The following is a 26,774-nucleotide window of genomic DNA, read 5'->3' as shown; positions in this document are numbered from 1 at the left end:
GTTTGTATATATTATATACGTTACTATTCATATACATGAGCAAGATAAGTATTTGAGATCATGAAAATTGGATATTTAATTCTGATTGTATTCATTGTTAAAATTTTAGTTTAAAAACCAAATTCATTCTTCTTGTTTTTTTAATTGATTACATTAGGTGGGTTTACACAATACATATATTATACATGTTTTAAATTATACAAGAAATGTTATATAAACTGTAGATACCAAATACCAAAAAACATTTTCAAGCCCATTTTCAAGGTTGTTATCAAACACCAAAAAATGAGACAGTTTTCCAGAAAATGCTCTCTAAAAAATGAATCATTTTCCAAAAAAACATTAACATCAAAACAAACAAAGCTGTCTTATTGCTTCTCAAAAAAACAAAAAAAACAAAAAAACAAAGCATAAGAGAAAGTATATTGTAAAATGGTTTTATACAGAACCCCTCACATTTGGCGGGTTCCACACACACCTATAAAACCCATATGTTATGAGAGGATTGCCCTATAAACTGATCTCATAAGATAATCTATAGTATAGTAGGGGCCAATCGCAAGGCAACATCATCATCATCACACCAAATTGTGCTTCCTTCATATTTATTGCAACTAATAAAGGCTTGCATTAAGGTAAAAGTAGCCAAACAACACTAAAATTTAATTAATTTGGACTTTGTGGTGAGCGTATTGATTGGCCGAGAATTTTGGCCTTTTGGACATTGTAGCTGAGTATTCCCTTGTCTTATCCACTAAGAAAAAGGGAGCACAATAAGCCTATGATAACAACAACTAAGAGTTTCTAGGACATTAGATTAGGTTTAGAGAGGTGAATTCCTCTTTAAATTAAATAATGCTCTTGTTCTATGAAAAAATTAATAAATAATGCTGCTCTTATTTTTGGACATATCATGAAATCACCGTTGGAAACCTGATAAGAGAAAAAGTAGGCCTCCAGTGCATAATAAAGTGGCCCGAGTATTCTATTAAGATGTTCCATTCAGAACCTACAAAAATAACTTTTCCATTCATATGGAGAATAATTGTCCTCTTCTTTTTCAATATATAATTAACATTTATTGAAAATTGACACAACCACGGGAACAACTGTCGAAACTGAACAGATTGTTGTCGAATATACATTTTCAAAATACCAACTATGAATTTTCTTTTTTGACTGATAGTTCACACATGCACCCAGTAGTAAAGATGAATGTTAAAAATAAAAAAAAAAAGTTTCTCTTTTTTTTTGGGGGGGGGGGGGGGGGGGAGGGTGGAGAGGAGGAGAGAAATAGTCAACTTGTGAAAGGGTAAAAATCTTGTATACGCCGGTCTCATGTGTGAGACTCACATGTCAGTGAGATATGGGTCTCATGCGACCAGTGCACGAGATACTTTCTCCTCGGGAGAAAGAATCTTGAGATAAATTTATAGGATGGAAAATAAAAATTAAATATATAAGGCCACCATATCAACTCCCTTTAGTGTGATAATTTCTAGGATGTCGCTTCACCCGAGTGCTAAAACTTTCGGTTCTAACACACCGTTCCTACTGACACCATTCCACTTGATAACAACACCATCCCCACACTAATAAATTTCCTACAAAAAGAAATACTAAGCAAATAGAATTGTATTCTCTAGGGCCAAAACTGGGCTTCATGTGGACTTAGATGTTTCATAAAGTTACTTTCTTGTGCCACTACCTCAACTTTTTTTTGGCACTCAAAGCCCATGTCATGTGTCATTGGTATGCACAAACAGCAATTGAATCTTGTAATAATGCACCATCAACATGTAGGAGTATATAATTAACATATTAAACCAGTCTATGACCCTACAATATCCTAGAAGCCGATTCACTCACTATAATAGTAACTATGTTTTGCAGCATCCCAACTGAGATCAGCACGGTTCAATTTCTATGTCTCAAAATTGCTTTGAAAAGTAGAGAGGAAACAGTTGGAAGCCGTATTTGTTTGAAAAGTTCTAAGTCATACAAAGCGTCATGGATTATTCGTTTCATTTTATATAGTACTAAACTAAATCATGCAGTTTGAATTATAACAACAAAGAAAGAAACAGTGTTATAAAGCAATCATTTATAAGCATCCTCCACACTAATCTATTATCCAACAAGAGAGGTCCCACCATACCTTTGGAAGACTTGTGTTAGAAGGGGCACTAATTAATTTAAAGCAATCATATCACCTGTATGCCACTTTTTTTTTTCCTTCCATTGCTCATGATAACTCATACCTTGAGCCATGCTCAATCGAAACAGAACAAATTGGTCCCATAAGGGGACCACGACACCTTTACTAAACCAAGAATAATGCAACCAAGCAAAGTGTGCAAGTTTCTGGGTCTTTGCCAAATTTGCTGTTATCCGCTTCTTATATTCATAAGTCTACTCAAAATGAAAGAATTGTAAGCCTTTGGAATATTGAGCACCAATTTGGAAACTAAACTAAAAGCAGCAGTATCTGAAAAAATAACATGATTTACTTCAAATGTTAGACACTATGAGTTGTCTATAAGCAATCTGGTCCCCCCCACCCACCCCATAAAAAAGTTAGGACAATAGCAGTCTATCCCTTTTCATACAGCAAAAACAGATCTGAGACTAAGACAATATTGCAAATCTATCGCCAAAATCAACAAATTCAATATAAAAGTGAATGAAAACAAAGTACCAATTTATTTGTATTTTGTTTTCACAAGTCAAACAACAACCAAGCCTTCTTCCCAAAACCAAAAATATACTCAACATTCTATCACTCTGTCACACAGCAAAAACATATATGAGAGACCACGACAATGTTGCTAATCTATCAACAAAATCAACAATTTTAATATAAGAGTAAATGAAAACAATCAAAGTACTAGTTTATTTATATTTTGTTTCACAAGTCAAACAACAACAGTCAAGCTTTAGCCCTCAGATTTTGGGGGTCGGCTATAGATTCTGAACAGACTAGTCAGGGTCAACCGCGTGTATTTTTTTTTTCGTCATTCTATTCTAACTAAAGGCATACTCTTTGTTTCTTCCTTAGAAAAGTCCCTTTTACACCTTCTATTCTGTCATTCTATTTTACCTAGAGTCATACTCTGTTTTTCAAAAGTCAGGAAGAAAAAATTTTGAAAGCCTTAACCAAAACTCAAATAAGCAACAGTTGCTATAAACTAGCATATTCTCAGTTTATACCTGTCCCAAGGTATACATAGATGCCTTTGCTTTTTAATCTCTCTCTCTCTCTTCTCTCTCCCTATGTGTGTTTGTTAATAATGTAAATAGGATATACTCATAAAGCAATTTAGACCCATATGGAATTTTGATCTGTTGTGGAGGCACCCTGATCTGATTTTTGTAACATTCTCTAGTTCATTATGTGAGAATATGCTGTTGTCATTGTCCTATTCTAAAAATAATAATGAAGATCAAAAGCTTTATAAAATAAAGGCATCTAGAATCCACTCCAATATGCTTAACAAATAATATATAAATTACAGGAAAGAAATATAAGAGCCACATGACATATATTCGGCCAATATTACAGATCACTAAGACGCATTCATCATTGGATTCTTATCTCTCTCTCTCTCTCTCTCTCTCTCTCTCCCCTTCTTCACAAATTCTAAATTTCAACTATTAATTAGTAAGTTTGTAATTCCTCATGTCTCAAACCTGAATAGTAAAATATGTAATGTAACTTTATCTGCAGAACAATTAAGCATAAAATTTCTTAAACCAAACTGAATTTACAAGTTGATGAGGGGAATATCAACACGAAGTTGTCTTTTCTCTTGGCTCAAAACGTATATGGTGTTTATATGTGAAGAAATGGTATTTGGCAAATTCGCATCCTTTGTGTATGGGATATGAAAAAGGATATAAACATAAAAAAAGAATCATACCATCTTGGGAAAGAGGCAAGCAGGAGTCCTTGTCAACAATATCAGTACTCAAGCATCTAATAAAGTGAAAGCCGAATGAATCGAAAGTAAGTGATGAGCCATTCTCAGCTAAAGTACACAGGCACGATTTCACTGCCATAGATGTTCACATGGACAATGGTAACTGCAATCTTCTCTCCCTTTTCTTGGCCAGTGCAAGCCTAGATTTTTTTAGGTGTACAGGAAGAAAGATACCAAGGCAGATAAAGATCAAACAAAGCCAAAAGTGCCTGAAGTACAGGGACACGTAGGATGATATGACAAGCATGCTAAACACTAAGGCCCAAAAGATTGCCACAGCAACATCAGCCCTGCACGAAGTCAACATATCCTATTACTTAAAACGCTTTTAGGCACTGATGAAGGAGTCATAAGTAATCTAGATAAAAAAATTTTGACAAGTGTAAGTAATCTAGATAATTAACAAAGGTTACCTTGAGATTAATTTCTTAAAAAAATAAACAAGATTTGAGTGAAAAAGAAAAACAATGAAAGGGAGAATTAGAAAATTGAGTGCATCCAAGAGAAGATTAATTAGAGAAAGAATGTCACTGCTGAATTAATTAAATGATGACCCAATAGCCTACACACAAAGGAAAAACTGAACAATCGTGTCCAATAAAATCCCGACTAAGTTGATCCCCATGCAATCAAACCCATTCTTCCCCCATAAACTACCCATGCCTGACATATTCAAACTAGCTGCAACCTCAGTGGGTATGATAAAAAATGTTGCATAACTATCCAATCATCCATCTGTAGTTACAGTCATAAAACTAATAAGTAGACCCAGCACTTTATCAGGTAGAAATGCCGTCTTGGATCACCTTAATGGTTTGTTTGGATAGAGGCATTTAAAGAGAAGAATTTGGATATCAACTCTTGGTCGAAATGACTTGAATAGAGTTCGAAATGACAATTTTTTTCTGTTGATGAAATTTATGGATAGATTTGAGCATTATTAATATATGGATTTGAAATGATTAGGTGTAAGATGTCATCTCAAATCCATAATATCACAAGTGTTGAGGTACATACAGATATCCTCCCTGTCTTGATAGAATTTTATCAGCAATAAGCTAGAATAGCAGTGAAGAAATAGAATAATAATGGGTTGTCTCAAGGGATCCACCCTCTAAATGTTCTAGCTAATTTATTCTAGTCTCTTGTTTATACAACTATTACCAACAGTAAAGAGATAATTTTTGCAACTCCTATCCTATAAAGTTGCAAAAATTATTATTATTCGGGTCCCTTATTTATGCCACTATTCTCAAAGGTAAAGAGGTGAAGTTTGCATATTATAAAAAACAAATACAAATCAGTAGAACTGTTATGCAGAGAACTACACATCAAGATTTGGAACAGCTACCAACGGCACCTTCACAATGGATCCTTGGACCTTTTCAAATAGGTTTATTTCCCTTCATAACATTCACCATAACATTTATACCCTGGAAACTGCTTCTTCATTTTCTCCAAATCTTCCAGGTGGCCTCCATAGGTGATAAATGATAATCCTTGCCAATGTACCAGGACTTCCCTTTTCTTTCTTCAATTTCGACGCTCCAAAACTGCATGTGGCCACAAGTGATAAGCTTCCATCTTCCTATTGTCTAACGGCAACTATGGTTTAGTCAATAACCCCATCATCCAGTTTCTCTTTAAGCAAAGACACATGAATGACTGGGTGCACTCGAGTTCCTGCATGTAATTCGAACTCATATGCCACCAGCGCAACTCTTTCAATTATTTGGAAAGGACCATGATATTTGGGAGATAGTTTCAAGTTCTTTCTTAATGCAATGGAAGCTTGTCGGCATGACTGAATCTCAAGTAGACCCAATCCCTAACCTTGAATTCATTTTCCCACTGTTGAGCACCATATATTTCTTCCATGCGAGCATGTGCTCCTTAAGGTTGTGCTTAAGTTTCCTAAGAAGCAAATCATGATTCTTTATTCTTGAAAGATAGGTTAGCATATAGACTACCTCAAAGGAGGTCTTTTTAATGGCTGAATGCGAACTTGTATTGTAACAAAATTCAGCCCAGCTTAACCAATTCGCCCAGTCTTTTGGTTCAGAACTAGTGAAGCATCTTAGATACATCTCTAACGTCCTATTAACTACTTCAGTTTGGCCATTTATTTAAGGGTGGTAAGAAAAACTAAAGCTAAATTTGGTGCCATTTAAATTGAACAACTCCAACCAAAACTTGCTTGAAAATGTGACATCCCTATCACAAACAATGGTTTGTGGCATGCCATGGAGTTTAAAAATGCGAAAAAAATAATTTTGCAATGCTTGCAGCCGTGTAAGGGTGAAAAAGAGGAATAAAATGGGCAAATCTAAATAAACAATCTACTACAACCAGTATGGTTCAATTCCCCTTTGACATACGTAACCCATCAATAAAATCTATGGTGCCATTTTTGAACTGTGAGTACCAAGGCAAGTACTTTTAGGGGCTCGAACGCTGGTAATAGCACTGAATTGAGAGGTCAACATCACCTGATCCTCTGGCTTGGACACTCCTGAAAAGTGACCTTTTCATCCATATGAAACTTTATCAAGAGCCTTAAGAAGTCTCACTTGATTTCTTTAAGGGAGTGAAGCCACTGGACCCCTAAGACCACATTGAATCTTCCAAAAGGCAGGATGTAGACGTAGATGATGCTTGGAAATCCCTTCAAATGCAAATGCACACAGGAACATTTACCCAAGCTTTCTATCTTCTCTCTTAATGCTACCAAGGCTTCAAAATGTCCCTTGCAAAAGGTGCAAGCCTGCCTTGGCTATTTTTGCATTCACCACCAAGTTGTGGGTGCTACCTAAGTCAATTAAGATTAAGTTAGGAGCTAATTTTGCATTCACTTGGTTGTGGGTGCTACATAAGTCAATTAATACTAAGGTAGGAGTCTTTCCCAAATGCATGTTTATCCTCTTAGTTTCAGGAGAGGGTGCCGTACTCATAGCATGAAGGGAGTTGGCTAAGACTTTGCTAACTTCATGACCTTCCAGCTCCACTTCCATTTCACACTCTCACTTTTGTCTTCACAACATGACTTAATGAGAAACAATTTTTTACATATGTGCCCAAACCCCTTTTCATAATTCAACCAAAGTCATCCTTTTGATTGGTGGAGGGGCTCGGTTGTTTGCCTATAGGTTGCATGTTGGTCTGGGTTCTTGGAATCTGGTTCTTCTTTGGGCCAAGTTTCATGCTTCATAGAGTCTTGCTAAGCTGATTGCCGTATGTAAATAATGAGAGGAGCCACCCCATCAATACATCGGCCCTGATTAAAAAATGTTGTACCTAGTGCACAAAGCTCTCTCTTTTTGTGGGATCTTAGAGAGGTCATGGTAGGCAGCCTTACCCCCAATTTGTTTTGGAGAGGCTGATTCCCGTACATTGGCCTTGATTGAATCCTTAAAACCATTGGCAAAGCAGCTAACTTGATGCCCTTGGGATGGTGGACCAGCCTTCACAAGGAGCCTCTCAAACTGTGTCTGGTTCAAATCTGCTGCAACTTGGCGAGCTCTCCAAAGAAATCATAAATCAAGTCGGACCATAACATGAGTGAAGGCCTTCCTTAAACTCACCCATCGTCACTACTTCCTTTTCTTGCTTCAACAATTGGAACCATAGTTGGGCATCAACTTCAAGATGGTAAGACACAAGGGCGACATGATCCTTAAAGGAAGTCTCTTGCAGTTGGAAAAAACTACTCAAGTCAGCATAGCTAGCTAGTTGGATCTTCACTCCTATTGAAGCAAGGTAAGTCCAACTTAAAAAGCTTGGAAATGTAAGCAAGTCGATTGGGTTGGGGTTGCCTGCCACCATGAGTCCATGACTATCACGTGGATCATAATGAGCATGGGTGCTTTCAGTATCATCTCAACGTAAGTTGCTAGTGTCAAGTCGGTTGAAAATATTGGCAATGCACTCCATGGCGATGCACTCCATGAGTGCCTATCTATGAAGCGCATACACATCAAAATGGGCAACGTGTTCATGTCCGATACATGTCCGACACGGACACACAGCAAGAAATGTTGTGTCGGGTCTGTGTCAGTGCTTCATAGGCTGCTGTTGACTAGTAGTCAGGGAGGTAACACTGTGCTCTAGTTATTCTACTCCTTGATCCATTCCCAAGCCCTGGTACCACTTTGGTAGATGCAAAATATCCTTCTGTATCTTGATGGAATTTTATCAACAATAAAGCAGGGAAACAAAGAGAAACAGAGGATAAATAAAGTAGAATGGTTGTTTTGGGGGACCCAAACTCTAACTTAAAACTTTGATGCCTAGTATTTTTCAAGGGTTCCTTATTTATACCACTATTTTCAACGGTAAAGAGATAAAGTTCGCACATTATAAATACAAAATACAAATCTGTAAAACTATTATGCAAAGAACTATGCATCATTATTTAGAACAGCTACTCCAACAGCTCCTTGGACTCTTTCAAACGATTTCCTTCCCTTCACAACATATTTTTGTTCAAGCAAAATTTTCAAAGCTAAAATCATCATGTGTCGTTAAATATGTGTGTAGCCATATGCTAACAATTGATCTTCAAATCCCTTGATTTTAAATCCTCAAAGCCAAACACAACCCAAGGGAAATTATGGATGGATTTATGCCGCAACCAAAAATACAACCACCCCCCCCCCCCCCCCCAAAAAAAAAACCCCAACATCTTTTATCTAAAAAATCTTGATATAGAAACCCCTCTTTAGGATGATGTGGATATGAGATGCCCACATCAGAGACATCCAAAAACCTCAATCTCCAAGTACCTTACTAATGGATACTTAAAAACACATTAGTTGGTTAGGACTTTATAATGTATTAGGTCTTCCACTGCAACTAATATCGATGATAGAATTTTCCATGATATTTGACATAGAGAAAACATATTGCAAAAGTTATCAAAAAGTTATTTATTTTAAGTTGAACCTAGCTCACTCCATGCAATTTATAGAAACTTTAGTCAACAGCCTTTACCACCGTAACAATTTCCCATATTTTAATGTTACCCTCACTATATTCTCTTATCTAAAACTAATCTCAATCAGTTTCACTTGAAAGCTTGTTAGCTCTAAAAAACCAACACCAAGAGTTCTAGAAAACATTCTCAGACTATTTAAACACCACCCTTCTAATTGGCTCTTGTTTTGGGAAACACTCGGTTCAATTAGGCTCATTTATACCACCATTATGAGAGTGATTTATGATTGATATCCAACAACAACAATAACAAGCCTTAGTACCAAATTTTTTGGGGGTCACCTATGGATCCTCAATAGATTAGTCAAGGTCGACTACATTTATTTGGGGATGCCCCAAGGCCCCCAACAAGTATTTGTAGTGGATCCGTTCATAAGAAGGTGACTAAATTTTATGTTGGCCATCAACCTACCATGACCCTCCTCCTTTGCCTGGGCTTGGGACGGACAGTGATCAAAATATACGACACTAAGTCACTAAGCACAAACACAGGTGGAGTTATACTATTGATACCGATATGCTTTAACTTAACACAATCACCAAGAATGGGAAACTCCTTAAAAATTGACTAAAAGTGCATATGGTTGAAGTAATAATTAAACTACCTCATAGCCAACCCTGTGCTTGTACCAGGAGAAGCCTCTAGACTAAAAGAATGAGAACAATGAGATACATTATACTCTTCTCTTTTTCTTTTTCTGTTTGATAACCAGGAACCTCACCAAGGTCTGGACTACATTATACTCTTCTCCAATTATAAAGAACCCATTCAAATGCACTCAAATGGTCTTGTTATTCCCCAAATATATACCAAAAATTAAATTTGTACGAATCAAAAGATTTAGATAAGAAATCAAATCCAACCAGTTTCCTTCATAAGGAATGATGGTTCAGTGAGGGGTTGATTTTTAACTACTAAATGACTAAGTCAAATTAACTGAGACAAACAGTTCATGGTATCTCAACTCAATAAACTACTTAAAAGGCCAGCTGTACTTGCTCATATGGGGGAAAAACAAAGATAAAACAAAAATGCACGCAAAAGTATTGATTCAAGATTCATTGGACGAGTACATTCTTAGTTTACACTTTAATTTTATCCAGACTCAGGATTTCCTGGCTTCAGAATTCAAATAAAAATAAATTTCTTAGTTTCTAAAAATGTTGTGGGCAGATGGAATGTCTTTTTTGACAGTATAGTGAGTGACTCAATCAACATTTGTAATTTTGTACAGAGAAATACCTTTAACTGACCTGGAAAAGACTCTAAAACATTGCAGCCAAAAAACAATTTACAGGATCCCCTAGCTGGTGGGAAATACAGACACAAACGATCATAGAAATTTGGAAGTAGAAGCAATGGAAATGCTTAAAATTTGTTTCAGCAACTACGGTACAATTCTTTGGAAGCCCCGTTAGATAAAGAGGTCAGAAAAAATTTATGCATGAAATTACTTATAAAAAATACAAATGCAAATTCCATGGTAAAACTAAAACCTACTTAGTCCTAAGCCTTTCTAAATCAAACAATGCTCTTATTTCAAACCTTATAATCTTATAGAGCTAATCCCCGCCCCCCAAAAAAATCCCTACTTGGATTTGGCATAGCTTCACATTTCCAAAATATTATTCATTTTACTTCAGTTCTTTCCAAGATTACCACAAGGTTTCTTTCTTTCCTTTTTTTGGAGTTTTCATAATCATATGGAAGTAAAGTGGGACAAGATATATTTGCTTACAATAAAGTCAATAATTTTAGATGAGGAACTACCGAACACAATCACTTGTTGTCGTTTCTCTTCAATTTTCTGTTGAGGTCAACAACAACTTGACCCAAATGTAAACGAAAGCAAAGCAAGTGTCAACGAATGTAAACTACTTTCAGCAGTTAACAAATAAAATTTCTCATCAGTCATCACCACTGCCCATTAGAAGCAAATCAAGTGACAAAATCCAAATCCACCATTTCTTCAAAACCAAAAATGAATTCACCAAACCACAAAATACCCGAAGCACCAAATCATTTCCACTTAAAAGCAAGATTTTTCTCAATCTACCAAAATAGGGAAGCTGGAAAAATCCAAAATCAGATCCCAATTATTGCAACCTCAATATAGCCTCAGCCTCGATTTCCACAAACTCAAATTCATGAAGTTACAGTGCTATAACTTTCTCTAGCAGAACACTTAGTAATAATTCTATGGTAATGGGTCATAATAGATAGGCTAACACCATAGCACAGAGCACTCTGTGACTAAAATTCAAGATTTGTGTGGGTTTTACACGATAACACAAAGCAGAACTCTAAAGAAACAGCTTCGAATATCTATAAAAAAAGCAAGAACGCAATGAAAGAAGAGCAAAGAAGGGTATACATACCAGGAAGCGATATGGGGTTTAGGAGAGAAGACAGAGAGAGCAGGACACTTGTTCTGGGATCGGATCTGGTAGTCTCTGAGTTGCTCCACGAGTTTCGACCGAGTTATCATTTCTCTTGGGATCGGAGATCTTCCTAGTTTCTCCGACATTCAAAATCAAAAACGACACACACAGAGACGCCAAGATTTTCCAAGCTGGAGTTACGGTTTTATTGACAAATTCAGATTGGAAATGAATTCTGGTTCGAGAGAATAGCCCACACCAGTTCCAAGATCCAACAACGAAGTGCAGGTGAAGTGAAGAGTGAAAGAAAGTAAGAAACCGAAGAAGCAGTGACTTCGGTTTGTTGCACTGCCTGCTTGCTACTTCTTTTCGTTTCGATTATTATTATTATTAATTAATTAATTGGGTAAATGCACACGTTTTGCACTTGAGGTAAACAATTGCCCTATACTTATTTTTGAAAGAATGTAAATGTAAACAATTTTATAAAATGTATACAAATTTTCAAAACATGTATGCAATTTTGTATATTAAATGTACATAATTTTTGTATATTCAACTTTACAATATTTTTGTAGGTTTCAGTTAACTCAACTAGTAAAATTTTTAATGGTTGAATAAAAGATTTGGAGTTCAATGTCTACCTACACCAAAAACCAGTTGGTGTTTTGGTTTGATGATAAAATGATATCGTCAGGAGCGGACACCATAGGTTAAAACTCTCTTAGAAAAAACTATACAATTTTTTTATAAAAAAATTACACAATTTTATAAATTTAATATATGTAATTTTTCAAATAATGTACACAATGCAATATATTCAATGTACACAAATCCTCAAAACATGAACACAATTTTGTATATCTAATATAAACAATTTTTAAAAATTTTCATGATTCTATACATTCAACATACACAAATTTTCAAATAATGTTCATTTTGTATACTTAACATACATAATTTTTTTAAATGTATACAAATATGTACAATCAATGTACACAATTCTATACATTAAACGTACAAAATTTTCAAATTCTGTATACAATTCTATATATACACAATTTCATACATTTCATGTATACATTTTTTCAAGGAATATGTACAATTTTATACATTCAAAGTCCACAATTTTCTAGATTGTACACAATTTTATACATTCAAAGTACACAAATTTTCAACTAATGTAAACAATTTTGTATATTTAATATACACAATTTTTTAAATTCTACACGCTCAACTTACACTGAGTTACTATATTATTAATATATAGTGGGGTTCGTGAAAATGGCAAAGAAATTGATGTCTCTAGGACTATAGAGAAGAAAAAAAAAATAGTGTGGTTTACAATTAAAATCTTATTCAATCATTGATTATAGATTTAAATAAGAACAATAACATAAATCAAAGTTTGAAGAAGAAGAAGAAGAAGGAGTCCCTAGCCTACAACATTTAAAGGAGAATTAATTTAATCACATAGTTTGGACTACTAGAATATCCTGCCAACGACACCCCATGAATCCATTTCAGGTCCAGCCTATGGAGGCCTAATCTGTAGAATAATATTGGAGTAATAAGCTACATCAGTTCATTTCCTTAAACTATACTAGTCTTATCACACGTACTTCGTACATGAGACTTTTTTATTTTGAGTTTAATATAATTTTTCAATTTGAATTTATCTATTATTAATGAGATTATGGAAATTTAGGATTTAAAAATGAGTAAACTGCTAGATTTAGTGTGTGCTAGTTTTTAGGAAAAAAAAAATGTATCAAACTTAGTGGCGGCTTGAGAAATTTTTTTAGAGTGGTCACTAAGAAATTTAAATTATGCAAAATCTAGTAAAGTAATAACTTGAATATTTGCTAAAACTGTGAGTCGAGTCACTAAGGAGAGCAAAATTGTTGCTGCTGCAATGTCAAAAAGAATATAATTGTCATCATCATCAAGGAGAACTGGCAACTACAATATTTTTCGTTGTACCATTTTTTAGGGAAAAATAATATTAGAAATTATTTTTATTGAATATGTTGAATGAGCTACAAATTTGAATGTTTAGCGATTTTTATCTTTTTGTTTTATAATAAGGTTTTTGTTGAATAATTTGATCACTTGATGTTGTTTGGTCTTGTCTTGTTTTTGTTTGGTTTATGTTTGTTGTTATTTAAGTTTTTACTTTTTAATTTTATAAAAGGGATTAAGGATTATTTTTGGGGGGCAGAATTAATTTTGGAGTAATGCTACGTTCAGAATATTTTTACAATAAATATTATGCAAAAGCTGTTACTAGTGAGTAAAAAAAAAATCATTATTGGGCCCAAATTAGAATTAGTAACAACTTAACCCATTGGATTTGTTATAAAAAAAAATATTGTGAATGTAGCATTATTTTTATTATTTTTTTAACCCAACTTTTTGTAATTCTCAAGTCAGGGTGTTTAACATTTTTATTAGAGTGGTCACAATAGGTTAATTTAACGTATAATAATTTTTTGGCAAGGGTATATATGCATTTTTTTGCAAGTCAGGGTGATCTTGTGACCACCCTTGCTTGCATGCGGAGCTGCCTTCAAACGTGTGTAGATATATCCCAATCACAATATTTAGCTAAAACCCATCTGCTCCCATCAACTTCTAGATTAAAAAACAAGTGTAATGAAAATAACAGAAAAATTAGATCAAGTTTTAGTTGATGAGTTAGGGTTTTTTTTCCGATTTTTATTCGCTTTCCACTAGATCTTTCTGTCAGACATTTCTTCTTTTCTTCTTGTCAAAAATATCCCTAATCTAATTGAATAATCCTTATTCTTAATATATATATATATATATATATAGGGTTAAAATTATAATGCAACAAATTTTTTTTTTTTTTAAAAGATAATGCAACAAAATTCAAAAACAAAAAAACTACTATATAAATTTTGGTCCAAAAAATTAGCACACTCTTAAATATATTTTATGCATGTTTGATACATTTTTTTTCCCAACAAACTAGCAAATACTAAACCACAAGTTTACTCCATTTCAAATCTTAAATTTTAGTTTCTTAAAAATTCATTCATGTGTAACGTCACTAACTTTAGATGAATTCAAATTGAAAAATTACATTAAACTCAAAATAAATAAAAAAAGAGCCTTGTATGTGCGGAGCGCGTGTGATGAAACTATTACTATTAATTGGGTAAATACTAATACACACATTTTGCACTTAAATCTCCACCTAAAGTAAACAATTGCCCTTATTAATTTTTGAAAGAATGTAAATGTAATTTTTTTTTTTTTAATGTATACAGATTTTCAAAACATGTATACAATTTCGTATATTCAATGTACACAATTATTAAGATTGTACACAGTTATGTATATTCAACTATACAATTTTTCAACAAAAAAATACACTATTCCATATATTTAGTGTTCGTTTGGCAAGATTATTTTTGCGAACTTATTTAATAATTTAGTTTATTTTGCTGTTATTCATGGGTTTCACTGCACTTTTTTGTACTATTTACAGGTCTCACTATAGTATTTCAGCTAACTTTTACATTTATCTATAGCACTTTCAACAAAAAGTTTTTAGTTTCAGCAAAATAAGTGGATTCCAAACAAACCCTTAATATAAACAATTTTTAAAAATTTACACAATTCTATACATTCAACATACACAAATTTTCATTTTTATACTTAACATCCATAATTTTTTAAAATGTATACAAATATGTACAATCAATTAACACAATTCTATACATTAAACATACAAAGTTTTCAAATTATGTATACAATTTTGGATATTCAACTTCAACAAACATATTGTGAGGATACTTCCCCAATTATCCGGATTTATCCGCTTTGGGGAGCCAGTCCCTCACGGTTTATCGGCTCGTCCCCGAGTGCAGACAAGATTTTCACCAGGAGCAAGGGCTAGACCTTGGACTCGCAGGCTTGACACCAAGTCCCACATCGGTTAGAGTTCCCTCCCACACATGGTTTATAAGCTTCTGGAGCGACCATGTGTGTACCACTACCACACACATGTGTGCGTGTAGTGGTACACACATGGTCGCTCCAGAAGCTTATAAACCATGTGTGGGAGGGAACTCTAACCGATGTGGGACTTGGTGTCAAGCATGCGAGTCCAAGGTCTAGCCCTTGCTCCTGGTGAAAATCTGCGACTTGACACCAAGTCCCACATCGGTTAGAGTTCCCTCCCACACATGGTTTATAAGCTCGGAGCGACCATGTGTGTACCACTACACGCACACATGTGTGTGGTAGTGGTACACACATGGTCGCTCCAGAAGCTTATAAACCATGTGTGGGAGGGAACTCTAACCGATGTGGGACTTGGTGTCAAGCCTGCGAGTCCAAGGTCTAGCCCTTGCTCCTGGTGAAAATCCTGCCTGCACTCGGGGACGAGCCGATAAACCGTGAGGGACTGGCTCCCCAAAGCGGATAAATCCGGATAATTGGGGAAGTATCCTCACACATATTTTTTAAGAATGTAAGCAATTCTAGAAATTCAATATATACAATTTCGTACATTTCATGTTTTTTTCAAGGAATGTGCACAATTTTATATATTTAAAGTCCACAACTTTCTAGATTATACACAATTCTATGCATTCAAGATACACAAATTTTCAACTAATGTAAACAATTTTGTATATTTAATGTACACAATTCTTTAAATTCTACACATTCAACTTATTCTTAGTTACTATACTATTAATATATAGAGAAAAAAAATATAGTGTGGTTTACAATTAAGAAAGTTTCAACTTATAACATCCGCTCCTAATGATAACTCTTTATCATCAGACTAAGACATCAATCAGTTTTTGGTGTAAGCAAGGCTTGAACCCTAGATCTCTTATACAACCATCAAAGATTTTACCAGTTGAGCTAACTAGAACCCACGTGTAGTTTACAATTAAAAATCTTATTCAATCATTGATTATAGATTTATCTAAGAACAATAACATAAAATCGGAGTTTGAAGAAGAAGAAAGAGAAGGAATCCCCGACCTACACCATTTTAAGGAGAATTAATTTAATCATATAGTTTGGACAGCTAGAATATCCTGCCAACGACACCCCATGAATCCATTTCAAGTCCAGCCCATGAAGGCCCAATCTATGGGATAATAGTGGAGTAATAAGTTACATCAATTCATTTCCTTAAACCATACTAGCGCTCTACATGTGCGATGGCCGATGATGCTATTTTTTTATTTTGAGTTTAGTATAATTTTTCAAATTGTATTTATCTATTGTGAGTGAGATTATACCGGAAGGAAATTTAGGATTTGAAAATGAATAAACTCCTAGGTTTAATGTTTGCTAGTTTTTAGGAGGAAAAATATGTTAAACATGCGTGAGATATATATAAATAGAGAATGTGTTAATTTTTAGGAAAAAAAATTTCTTTGGTAGTTTTTTTTTTTTCAAATTTGTTGAATTACAATTTTAACTTTTTGAATTTTTTTAATTGATGGAGAGGATGAATAACACAATGTAATCTGGCTACACAATAGATAGTTGGGGTCTGCTATAGCAGTTGGGTCAGACGCTCGGCCCAGAAATGGCGTTGTGGTAGTTTAGCCCAACGTAAGTTATTAAACATATAAATAAATAATTAGTACTTTTAAAGCAACAAGAAATCCGTTGTCGTCCAGCGGTTAGGATATCTGGCTTTCACCCAGGAGACCCGGGTTCGATTCCCGGCAACGGAAATTTTTTAAAGCATTTTTCATTTTTTCAAACTTAGAATTTGTTAAAACTAACCAAGTCTCTCTCATATCAAGCCTCTTTAAAATTTTAATTTTTTTTTTATGAAATGAGTTTCCATGACTTCAAACTTATATATTTTTGTTAAAACTAGTCAAGTCTTGATAAATATCTCATATATCAAGCCTTTTTAATTTTTAATTTTTTTTATAAAAAATTTCTTTATGAAATGAGGCAACAATTTTTTTTTTTTTTTAAATTTCTTTATGAAATGAGCTTCTATAACCTCAAATTTATATATTGTTAAAAATAACCAAACCTCAACAAATATCTCATATATCATGAGCTAGAATTTTATTTATTCATTTTAAAATTTTCTTTATAAAATGGACTATCACAACTTCAACATTCTTATGCATTGTTAAAAATAGCCAAGTTTCGACAAATATCTCATTTATCAAGTCTTATAGCATAGCAAATTAACATCTTTTAGCGTTTCTAATAGAAATATTCAAAATTTAAATTGTCCCACCCCCAACCATTTTAAAATATTTCTATGAAATGAGATTTCACGGCTCCAATTTAATTTTTTATACAATGTTATAAATAACCAAGCATCGGAAAATACCCTCACTTGTCAAATGTCTGGTAGCTAAATTAATTGACATCTAGTATTTTCAACATAAACATTCAAAGTTTAAATTCCCCCGCCTCCAACCATGAATGTACCAAGAATGAAACAACTCACTTGACCATCGACATGATTTTCACAACTCAATCGAACTTATACAATATTAAAAATGTTTCAAGCCTAGAAGGCATTCTTACTTCGCTATCAGACGGAATGAACTCCAAAAACCCACCAATCAACACCATCACATAGTGAGTTGTAGTTCAAGTGCTATGAGTAGACATTGACATTCACTGATTCTAAACTCCCTTTTTTTCGTTCTTTTTTGTCTGGCCATCAGGCATCAATACACATGAAATAATTTTGACTTAATTACGCAATGTCTGCATTCATCATATTTAAATTTCATCTTACACCTATGTCTTGGGCATGGAACTTTCTCCACATATCAAGTTAACAGTAAATACAAAATGGCTCTCGCTAACATTTACAAAATGAAGAGCCCTTCCATAGCATTTTTCTGCTCCTACCAGTTCAAGCCAACTCAAAGAAACCAAAAATCCCAAACACAAAAATCTAAGATAATTCAGCCCTAAATCGCCCTAGTTCCATGCCCACAAGACAAGTACTTAGCTGTTAAGAGTAGAGAGCATGCCTCCAGTTGCAGTTGGTATCACCACCTCCCAACCAGGGCCTTTGAGGGGAATTGAAGCAATAGCACCATTGGATTCTTCATCAACATTCGATGCACCTACAACCAGATCACTTCTATCCATGACCCTTTCCAAATCGTCATCACTAATATCTGTTTGTATCATCTTATCTTCAGCTGTTTCTTCTTCTCGGAGAAGTGCCAGCAGATCATCCTCCTGCAAGATACAAACTCACATTAACTTTGAAATGCTAATCACCAACCATCAGAGGGATAAAATAATTATTAAAAAAAAAAACCCTAAAATTCTGTTTCTCACGGTCCTGCTCAGAATTTAATTTAAAAATAGCCCCATTCACAATTACATAAAATCACAACTTAATCAACTAAGCCCACTAAATTTCAGAAAGCAAGCAGGCCACAGCCCCAGCCTGCCTATAATATTCATTAGCAAGATATGGCATAAATAATTTCCATTTTTTTAAGAGGGGGAAAGCACTATGTTAAAGTGGATTAGTTTGAGACATTCAAACATCTTCCATTCCAAAGCACAATCTGCTACTAAAATTCTAGAAAACCAGCATAGGAGTGGCATACCAACATATAGTAAATAACATGTTTGGAGGAAAAATTAAGTGCATATGGCAAACCTCCATGATGTCTGTGCTGTTAGGCTTGTTTCTTTCTTGGTGAAACTGCCCTTTCCCGATGACCACATGCTCAAGCTTCAACTTGCTAAAAGCTCTATTCAACATGCGACCCTGTTGACAGAAACTTTGTAAAATGTTCAGGTACCAAAAGGAATTGTTTAGTTATATAATAAGAACAAAAACAAAAACCATAAGAGTTACCTCTACAGATTGGGCGGTTGAAAGCCTGTAAACATGAACAGGCTTGGTTTGACCAATCCTATGGCATCTATCCATGGCCTGCAAATCCATTTGAGGGTTCTGGGATGCAAAAGAAAAGAAATCATTTTAAACCTCTATAACTCTAAATACATTTTTATAATGGTAGCAAAAGAAACCGATAAGAGAATATAGCATCAAGAAAATACCCAATCACTGTCATAGAGTATACAGGTATCGGCTGCGGTAAGGTTGATACCCAGTCCACCAGCCCTGGTGCTTAAAATAAATATTCTGTAATTGCTGTTCTCATCATTGAACTCCTGGATCTGATTACAAAACATAGATGATTTGCCAATAAGCTAGAGTTGATAACCCTTCACAATATCCAACTTATGGAAACCCCCAAAGATATTGCATGTTCACAACACAATAAGAAAACTAACGCTGAAAAAGAGAAATAAACCATCTTCACTAACACATAATAATGCACATTGCACACTCAAATACACTTCACAACTGGAAATGTATTTTTTTTTCCAGAGTTTGTCTACTTTCAACAATAGTGACAAACGACTACATGGATATGTTGGAAAAAAAAAAATTACATCCTTCAACTAAACAGGACTCATTAAACAAAACCATAAGTAGATCATATTGTAGTAGCAGATGCAAGAGTCAGACTGCAGCCTATCAGGAGCATATTTCCTTCACCAGTACACAGTTATGCCAATTGCCACCTAGGTGCTTAGATTGCATTGAAGGTGCAAAGAGAGAAAAAGCAATGACAAAGAAAGACAAACTGCTCAGTTTAATAAATAATCTGAGTGTCAAAAGATGCTAAAATGGCTTGCACCAAAACAAACAGGAAGTTTGGATGAAACGGCACATCAGAAATTTGGTATAACACACCAACGGCTAAAAGGACTCCTACTAATATCAATACCAGCTTTCCATTCTTCACTGCACCACAACTTAGTAATTTACACAATGTGTAAATTTACAAGACTGGCATTTTAAATTTACTTAAAATTATCAAATGAGTAATACAGGAATTAACATAAATAGGCTTCAAATTCTCATAATATTTAGAGAAGCATATACCTGTCTTCTCCTCTCGTCAAGCTTCACACTGCCATCAATTCTACAAACTTCAAGTCCTTTTTCAACAAAGTAGTAATGCATGATATCCAAAACTTTGGTCCACTGGGAAAAGATCAAAACCTGATTCCAAATTAAATGGAAGATGAGTAGGCAACTAAATAAAAAATGAAAAAAAAATGTGAACTAAATAACCATAACCATACTTTATGTTTACGAGCTAATAACTGTTCCAACAGCCGGTCCAGCAAACGAAATTTTCCACACTGTTCAACTATCTTTTCAACAGGTGGATAAAAATCTGTGAACAAAAAATAAGGAAAAATTAATGACTTGGGAAAGTTGTACATCACCAATTTGATATAAATACCCAAAATAAATTGCACATAAATATATAAATACATGAGCCATCAAAGGCAGACTCCAAGAGGTCAGGATGGTTGCAGTTCTTCCGAAGTTGGATCATCAGATTATTAAGCTTTCCTTTCATACCACGATGCCCTGAAAATTACAGAAATCATATTACAATAAACTGAAAAAAATAAAAACATTTACAGTAATTAACAAATTTAAGTCTTTCAGCAGATAGATAAATCCTACCAACATATAAAGTTAATATGCTGTATGATCATCCAAAATCCTGATCCAGCTTATAAAACAACCAATGTATACAAGTAACAAAAGCCATAATACCATTTTTTTTTCTCGAACTAGACACTGGATGCTGTTGCATTAGATTGGACAAGAAATGCAAAGGACTTAACTACAGCAGAAAAATAAATTAAAATGAAAAGTACAGATGATAGCATCATCATTAAATCTTTTCTTCTAATCTGCCATCAAAATCAACAATCAATAAGAATGCAAGGATCATTAGGCCAGCTGTTTGTGCCTTGGAAGGATAAAATTAAATGATCTGGCACATTGACATTGGTAGCAACAGCCACAAATATGACTTAATTCATATATTGTGCTCCCATCATCAATGCAGGATGAAATTTTTGTTTGTCAATGATTGTACTTTGAAACGAAATCAAAAACAAACAAAAAATTCCCTAAGTACAGACATGACGATGGAGAATAAAAGTAAATCCAGAAAATAAATGCACAGTGCATGAGTCCCACGTCTTTCTTTTCTCAATGTAAACTCATTGGAGCTTTTCACTAACAAAATTGATCTAGTACCAGCGCTTGCATTCTCAATCAAATAGTCTTCCAAGGTCTTGTTAACTAAGTGATCCTGGAAATTCTTCTGATGGTCAGTCATTGTAGCATACAGTATGATCTCTTTCTTTCGAGGCAGCATCTGCTCCACGTCAGTCTTCATTCTTCTTAGAAGAAATGGACGCAATATAGCATGGAGTTTCGCTATCACCTACAGTAATGAAAAGCCAATAAACATTATATATTCATGGTAAATTGCTTAATACATAATCTACAATGATAGCAAGTATCAGTACTTGAGCCCTTCTCTTCTCTTCCATTTCCTCCTTCATTGCTTCACTGTTGCACTTTCCTGACAGATCAAACCTGAAAAACAGTGCTTCAAAATCTAATAATTTGTCATAAGTAGCAAATATCATCATCAGAGTATGGTAATCCCTTTTCTTGTAGTGAGCTAACAGTCTTGATATATCAAAATCAATACATCTTCCACTCAAATTCATAGAATTAGACTGAAGCAGAACTAATCTCATTCCTGACCACATAAGCAGAATGTCTATGTTTTTTTCCCCTGATTAGTAGTAGAATGTATGTGTATTATATATGTGACTCAACAAGTGCACGATTGACAACAAAGTTGCGAATCCAGCAGAGACGGATGCTTAGGTACTTCTAGAATATCTACAATGTTCGTATGATTACTATTTTTTTTTTTTTACTTGGAAGTTTGAAGAGAGAGAGAGAGAGTGTTTAAGATAATAAAATGAAGAACAAACAAATCAACCATGTCCAAAAATATAGGACAAGTCTGGAAGAAATGAAATTAACTATTAGTAAACATCAGATGTAGGAAAGATCATTAAACCCCAAAATTTCATAATTAAGGAAATTGTTTTAATAATGATTTTAAACTTTAATAAATAGAGTTGGATGTTAAAACCACATTTTACCAAATGAATGCTATGACCTCTTTTCCAACTGAGAATATATCAGCATTTGGAAATAAAGAAGCATATTGCAGTATCGATATAGCAAGAGGCTAGCAAAAAGTATTCATGGAGTATGAGCTCTATCATTATATTTTATGTGGGGCCAGTTAATGGGTGTCCTTAGAGCATTTGTTAGTGGACCAATTTAAGAAATTTTTAATATCACTTTTATGGGAAATATAAAAAGCTCTTAAAATAATCAATTACTTTTTTCTTTTCCCATAAAAGATTTCTAAAATTACTTCCTAAACCATTGCCCTTAGGGCATCTGTTAACTTTTCCCATTTTATATTGCCATGTTACTTAAAAAGATAGTTCACCATTGCATAAAACAGGTTACAAGACTAAGAGAAATCGAAATAGAGAATATGGAATTTTGGAAAATAATAATAATAATAATGACAGATAGGCAAAGCATACTTACCATGACTCAAATTCTTCATGAGATGAGAAAATATCAGGCAAAATGAAGTTTAACAATGACCAAAGCTCTGCCAAATTATTCTGCAGGGGCGTCCCAGTCAACAGAAGCTTATTTTCTACCGGTAAGTATTTCAATTGTTTCAGCAATAGGCATTTTGAGTTTTTCAACCTGTGTCCCTTTAAGAAGAAAGATATAGGTAAGAAAAGGCAAAAGCAGCTCTGCAGACAAATTAGTCGGATCACTGACCTCATCAATGACAAGATATTTCCAACTATAATGCCTCAAATACTTTTTTGAATCGCTTAAGGCCACCTCATAAGAAGTAACAATTATAGGAAATTTGGGGCCAATTGTTCTAGGCATGTGCTTCCTTCGTAACTCCTCTCTTTGTTTCTTGTCACCATGGTAAATAATAGCATTCATTGAAGGCGTAAACCTTTTTTTAAATCCACAAAAAAAAAATTAAGAATTTATAAAATAAAAAAAAAATAAAAATATATATATATATATATATATGAGGATGCACATGGAAGCAATGCTTGATTAATGATTCAGGCTAGTTTAGCAAAGTTCAAGATGAGAATTTACCTTGAAATCTCATTTACCCAATTTGAGAGAGTAGAGAGAGGAGCAACTACTAAATACGGCCCATCCAGTCCATTTCCTTTTAAATGTGCAAGAAAGCCAATGGTTTGAATTGTTTTCCCAAGCCCCATTTGATCTGCAAGGATCCCATTCAGCCCATTTTGCCATAATGATATCAACCACTTTACACCCTTAAGTTGATAGGACTTCAGTTTTCCTCCAGTTAACAAAGGTACAAGTTCTTTCTGTTCTTTCTCAATTCTTTCTTCCTCAGTCAGGTTCACATCTTCAGGTTTCTCGGCTTCTTCAGATCTTGTAAGCATGGCTTTAACTGCCCTCTTGGCCTTCCTCTAAAAAATATTAATAATAGGAATTCAGGAAAATGTGTTTTTATATAAGTAAGAAAAATTATATTAAAAGAGACTACCTCATGTAAAGGATGAAATAGCCACAAGTATGTACAAATAACATCAAGAAAGAAATTATGCACAAGAGAAGAGTCTATAAACATTGGAATTCAGGAAAATGTTAAAATGCACTAATACAATATCGGACCTGATATAGACTTATAGGAGTTGATTAATTGTGAATAGAAAAAAACCATGTCATCAGGTTTAAAGAGCTGGTTGCTTAAAAGGGACCCACAAAGAGGACGATAAAGGAGTCCATTGGGGAAAAAAAGGCCTACTAAATGTTGGAACAATATATTTAACTTTCCAGATATCAAAAGGCCATTAAACATGTGTCCCTGACAAAAACTGATGCACTTTTATGTAGGAATACAAATGCATCCAGACAACCAACTAGCTCGGTTAACAAATGATCCACCCTACCTGGAATTGCATATCAAATCAAGATAACGTATAATGGCATAAGAGAGAAGGAAAGATAATTATAAATAAAAGACAAGGATTTCCACACAAAACCTACCTATGATTCTATTTGAGCACATGTGACAAACAAGTACTATGTTTTTTTCACCATACCTAGTGCAACAACATAAATCAAGCAACTCAAGCTTCCTGAATCATTATTTTGGCCACCTCAATTTCCACAAACAAAAAATCTAAATTTGGTACAGTCTCAATATATTTCCTGTGTCATTGTAAAAACTTTCTGAAAAGGCAGTTACCCTTTACACATCCATGAAAACTATGATCAGCTTTATGATTAGTCAGAAGATAACCTATAAATACAAGAATAAGTGACCAAATTTCCTCTATTTGAACTTCTGTCTGTTAGTTTTATAAATTTTCATCTGTATATTCAGGCAGATTTTTACAATTTTCACATACACAATACAACAGAATGAACTTAATTTTCATTAATAGGAAGTCTGTATAGAGTAAATACAACAAATTAAAATATCAACATAAAAAATTAAAAAAAAATTATTAAAAAAAATACAGAAATGCTCACCGTATTGTATGTAGAAGCTTTTCTTTTTGATCCACGACCTTTCTTCTTTTCAACAGTTTCACTTTCTCGCTCCACTCCATTCTATCCATGCAAAAAACATAGTAACTCAGTCAGAAAAAGGAAAAACGATTCTCCTAACCATAAATATTCAAGTGAGAAAAGTGCACGAGGGGATACCACTGTTATATCATCCATTTTTTCCAGCAAAAACTCAGAGTACATCTGAGTTTGTGTTAGAAGCTCATCCAATTTGGTAAACTGGGTATCATTCAAGTGGGGTGCCTCCTCTGGCTCCTTTCCTTGTGCTTCCTTGATCCGAGCTTCGAACAGCTTCTCTTCTTCCTCAGCCATGTTTCTTGATAGCAAAGCGGTATCTCCATATTTTGCATCTGCAAGTATTTCTTCCACGGACTTAACTTCTGCTTCTGCCTTGCACATATCCTTCATGTTTAACAAAATTTTAAAAATTAATTTAAAACACATTTCCTTCCAGTTTAAATTTTTTTTTTTAAAAAACATGTTATAAATATGGTACAAGAGGATCTCCAAAAGTTATAATCTAAAATTAATGAGATTAAATAAATCTAAAAAAGAACACTAAATATTTTCCAATGTCATCCGGTCATTTAAAGATCTTTAAATGCAAAAAAATTCGTGAAATTTAAAGGTAGCTCAATATCATTGATGGTATTCTTTCCATATAATCCACATAACTACATAATGGAGTTAAACTCTAAATTTTGCCTCCTGTAAAACCCCCAAACTTTCCCTTCCAACAAGCTAGTATTTCAATAACTGTTCTAGGACTCACCCAATAGACCAAAGAGAGAAAACGCCAAGGCACACAAACACAACCTTTTAAACAAAAATTCCCAACCTCAAAAAGTAATAGAGTTCCATTTGTTTCTCATAAGCTATACATAAATACAGAAAATGGACCCAACAAAAAAAAAAGTGATATTTCTTTAAGCTATTTCTTTATTCACTTTTTTTTTTTTTTTTTTTTTTATGTTCCCCTCTTGCTTTCCTAGCCTTCACTTTCCCTCATAATCCCGAGAACCAAACAAAGCGAAAAAACAAAAAGCAAAGCAGACCTCGTCTTCAAGCACCGAAGTCGGTGACTCTGCAGAGCCGTCGTCCTTCGTTTTGTTGTTCGCCTCCATTTCAAACCCTAACATTAAGTCAAACAATAAATAAATCAGAACAAAGCAAACCAAACAAGAACCAAAAGTACAAAAATTAAAAAAACAAAGGCATTTCCATAACCATAAACCCTAGGGTTTCGACTTTCGATTTCCAAAAAAAAAATAAACGATTACTGTTCGCAACGCGATTTTGATAGCTTCATTGTACACAGAAATGCGATTTTACTAAGCATTATAAGAGCACGAAATGCACAAACACAAGCCGTACGGATTCGAAGCCTCTGAAGAGAGAAATGGAGCACTGTAGAGTAAGTCCAGAGAGCAAAAGCAGATAATAAAAAAAGAATGAAACGTTGCGAAGTTTGCGATGGTGGGAGCTACCAAATATCAGTATGAGAGAAAAATTATTTTATTTTAATTATATATATATATTTTTTAATGGCTGTGCGTGGGAGTCCTTGGGCGGGAAATTGAAACTCGAATTTTACCCTTGAGTGTTGATTTAATTACACTGACAACCTAGATATGGACACTGTTTATCACGATTTTTGAGGGTTTGAGTTTGATAGGTTTTCCTTGTGCGTATTTATATCCCTAGTGGGTAGTAGTAGATTAATTGCGTACGAGGGGCGATGGGGTTCCCACTTCCCACAAAACGGGGTTGCATGCTTTGTCTGCCTGTTTATGGGCTTTGTCCATATTGAGTCCACTTTTGTCCTTTGGAAAACATTAAAA

General features: G+C 34.2%; 1 protein-coding gene, 1 long non-coding RNA gene and 1 other non-coding gene across 5 annotated transcripts; 1 reads left to right on the top strand and 2 right to left on the bottom strand.

The window, feature by feature from the left end:
• Positions 1 to 3,673: 3,673 nt before the first annotated feature.
• Positions 3,674 to 11,715, bottom strand: LOC142623907 (uncharacterized). The gene is made up of 2 exons (XR_012842245.1): positions 11,352 to 11,715; positions 3,674 to 4,270 (listed from the first exon to the last, which is right to left on the bottom strand). It is a non-coding gene; the product is annotated as an uncharacterized LOC142623907 (long non-coding RNA).
• A 5,299-nt stretch (positions 11,716 to 17,014) lies between these two features.
• TRNAE-UUC (transfer RNA glutamic acid (anticodon UUC)) lies at positions 17,015 to 17,086 on the top strand. Its single transcript has one exon. It is a non-coding gene; the product is annotated as a tRNA-Glu (tRNA).
• Positions 17,087 to 18,059: 973 nt separating this feature from the next.
• On the bottom strand, positions 18,060 to 26,437 carry LOC142626174 (ATP-dependent DNA helicase DDM1). 3 transcript variants are annotated; one of them, XM_075799966.1, is made up of 16 exons: positions 26,308 to 26,437; positions 25,989 to 26,065; positions 25,072 to 25,335; positions 24,895 to 24,975; positions 23,479 to 23,825; positions 23,137 to 23,326; positions 22,891 to 23,066; positions 21,774 to 21,843; positions 21,499 to 21,688; positions 20,716 to 20,814; positions 20,520 to 20,614; positions 20,317 to 20,436; positions 19,422 to 19,541; positions 19,216 to 19,314; positions 19,015 to 19,125; positions 18,060 to 18,581 (listed from the first exon to the last, which is right to left on the bottom strand). In XM_075799966.1, the coding sequence occupies exons 2-16, from the start codon at positions 26,055 to 26,057 to the stop codon at positions 18,342 to 18,344; spliced, it is 2,271 nt and encodes a 756-aa protein (XP_075656081.1). In that variant the 5' UTR covers positions 26,058 to 26,065; positions 26,308 to 26,437; the 3' UTR covers positions 18,060 to 18,341. The 3 variants fall into 3 exon arrangements, with proteins under 3 accessions (XP_075656081.1, XP_075656082.1, XP_075656083.1); XM_075799967.1 differs by having other exon boundaries at positions 26,214 to 26,396; XM_075799968.1 differs by having other exon boundaries at positions 26,303 to 26,349.
• Between the last annotated feature and the right edge of the window lie 337 nt (positions 26,438 to 26,774).

The sequence above is a fragment of the Castanea sativa genome, chromosome 2, assembly GCF_040712315.1.
Source record: "Castanea sativa cultivar Marrone di Chiusa Pesio chromosome 2, ASM4071231v1".
NCBI classification, from domain to species: Eukaryota; Viridiplantae; Streptophyta; class Magnoliopsida; order Fagales; family Fagaceae; genus Castanea; species Castanea sativa.
This window is presented reverse-complemented; position numbering and strand designations above follow the sequence as displayed.

Coding starts and splice junctions, on each gene's coding strand:
- LOC142626174 (XM_075799966.1), bottom strand. CDS start 26,057: ATGGAGGCGAACAACAAAACGAAGGACGACGGCTCTGCAGAGTCACCG. Junction 24,976..25,071: donor AAATGGATGATATAACAGTG/GTATCCCCTCGT, acceptor TTGCATGGATAG/AATGGAGTGGAGCGAGAAAG. Junction 23,327..23,478: donor TGGGTAAATGAGATTTCAAG/GTAAATTCTCAT, acceptor ATTTAAAAAAAG/GTTTACGCCTTCAATGAATG.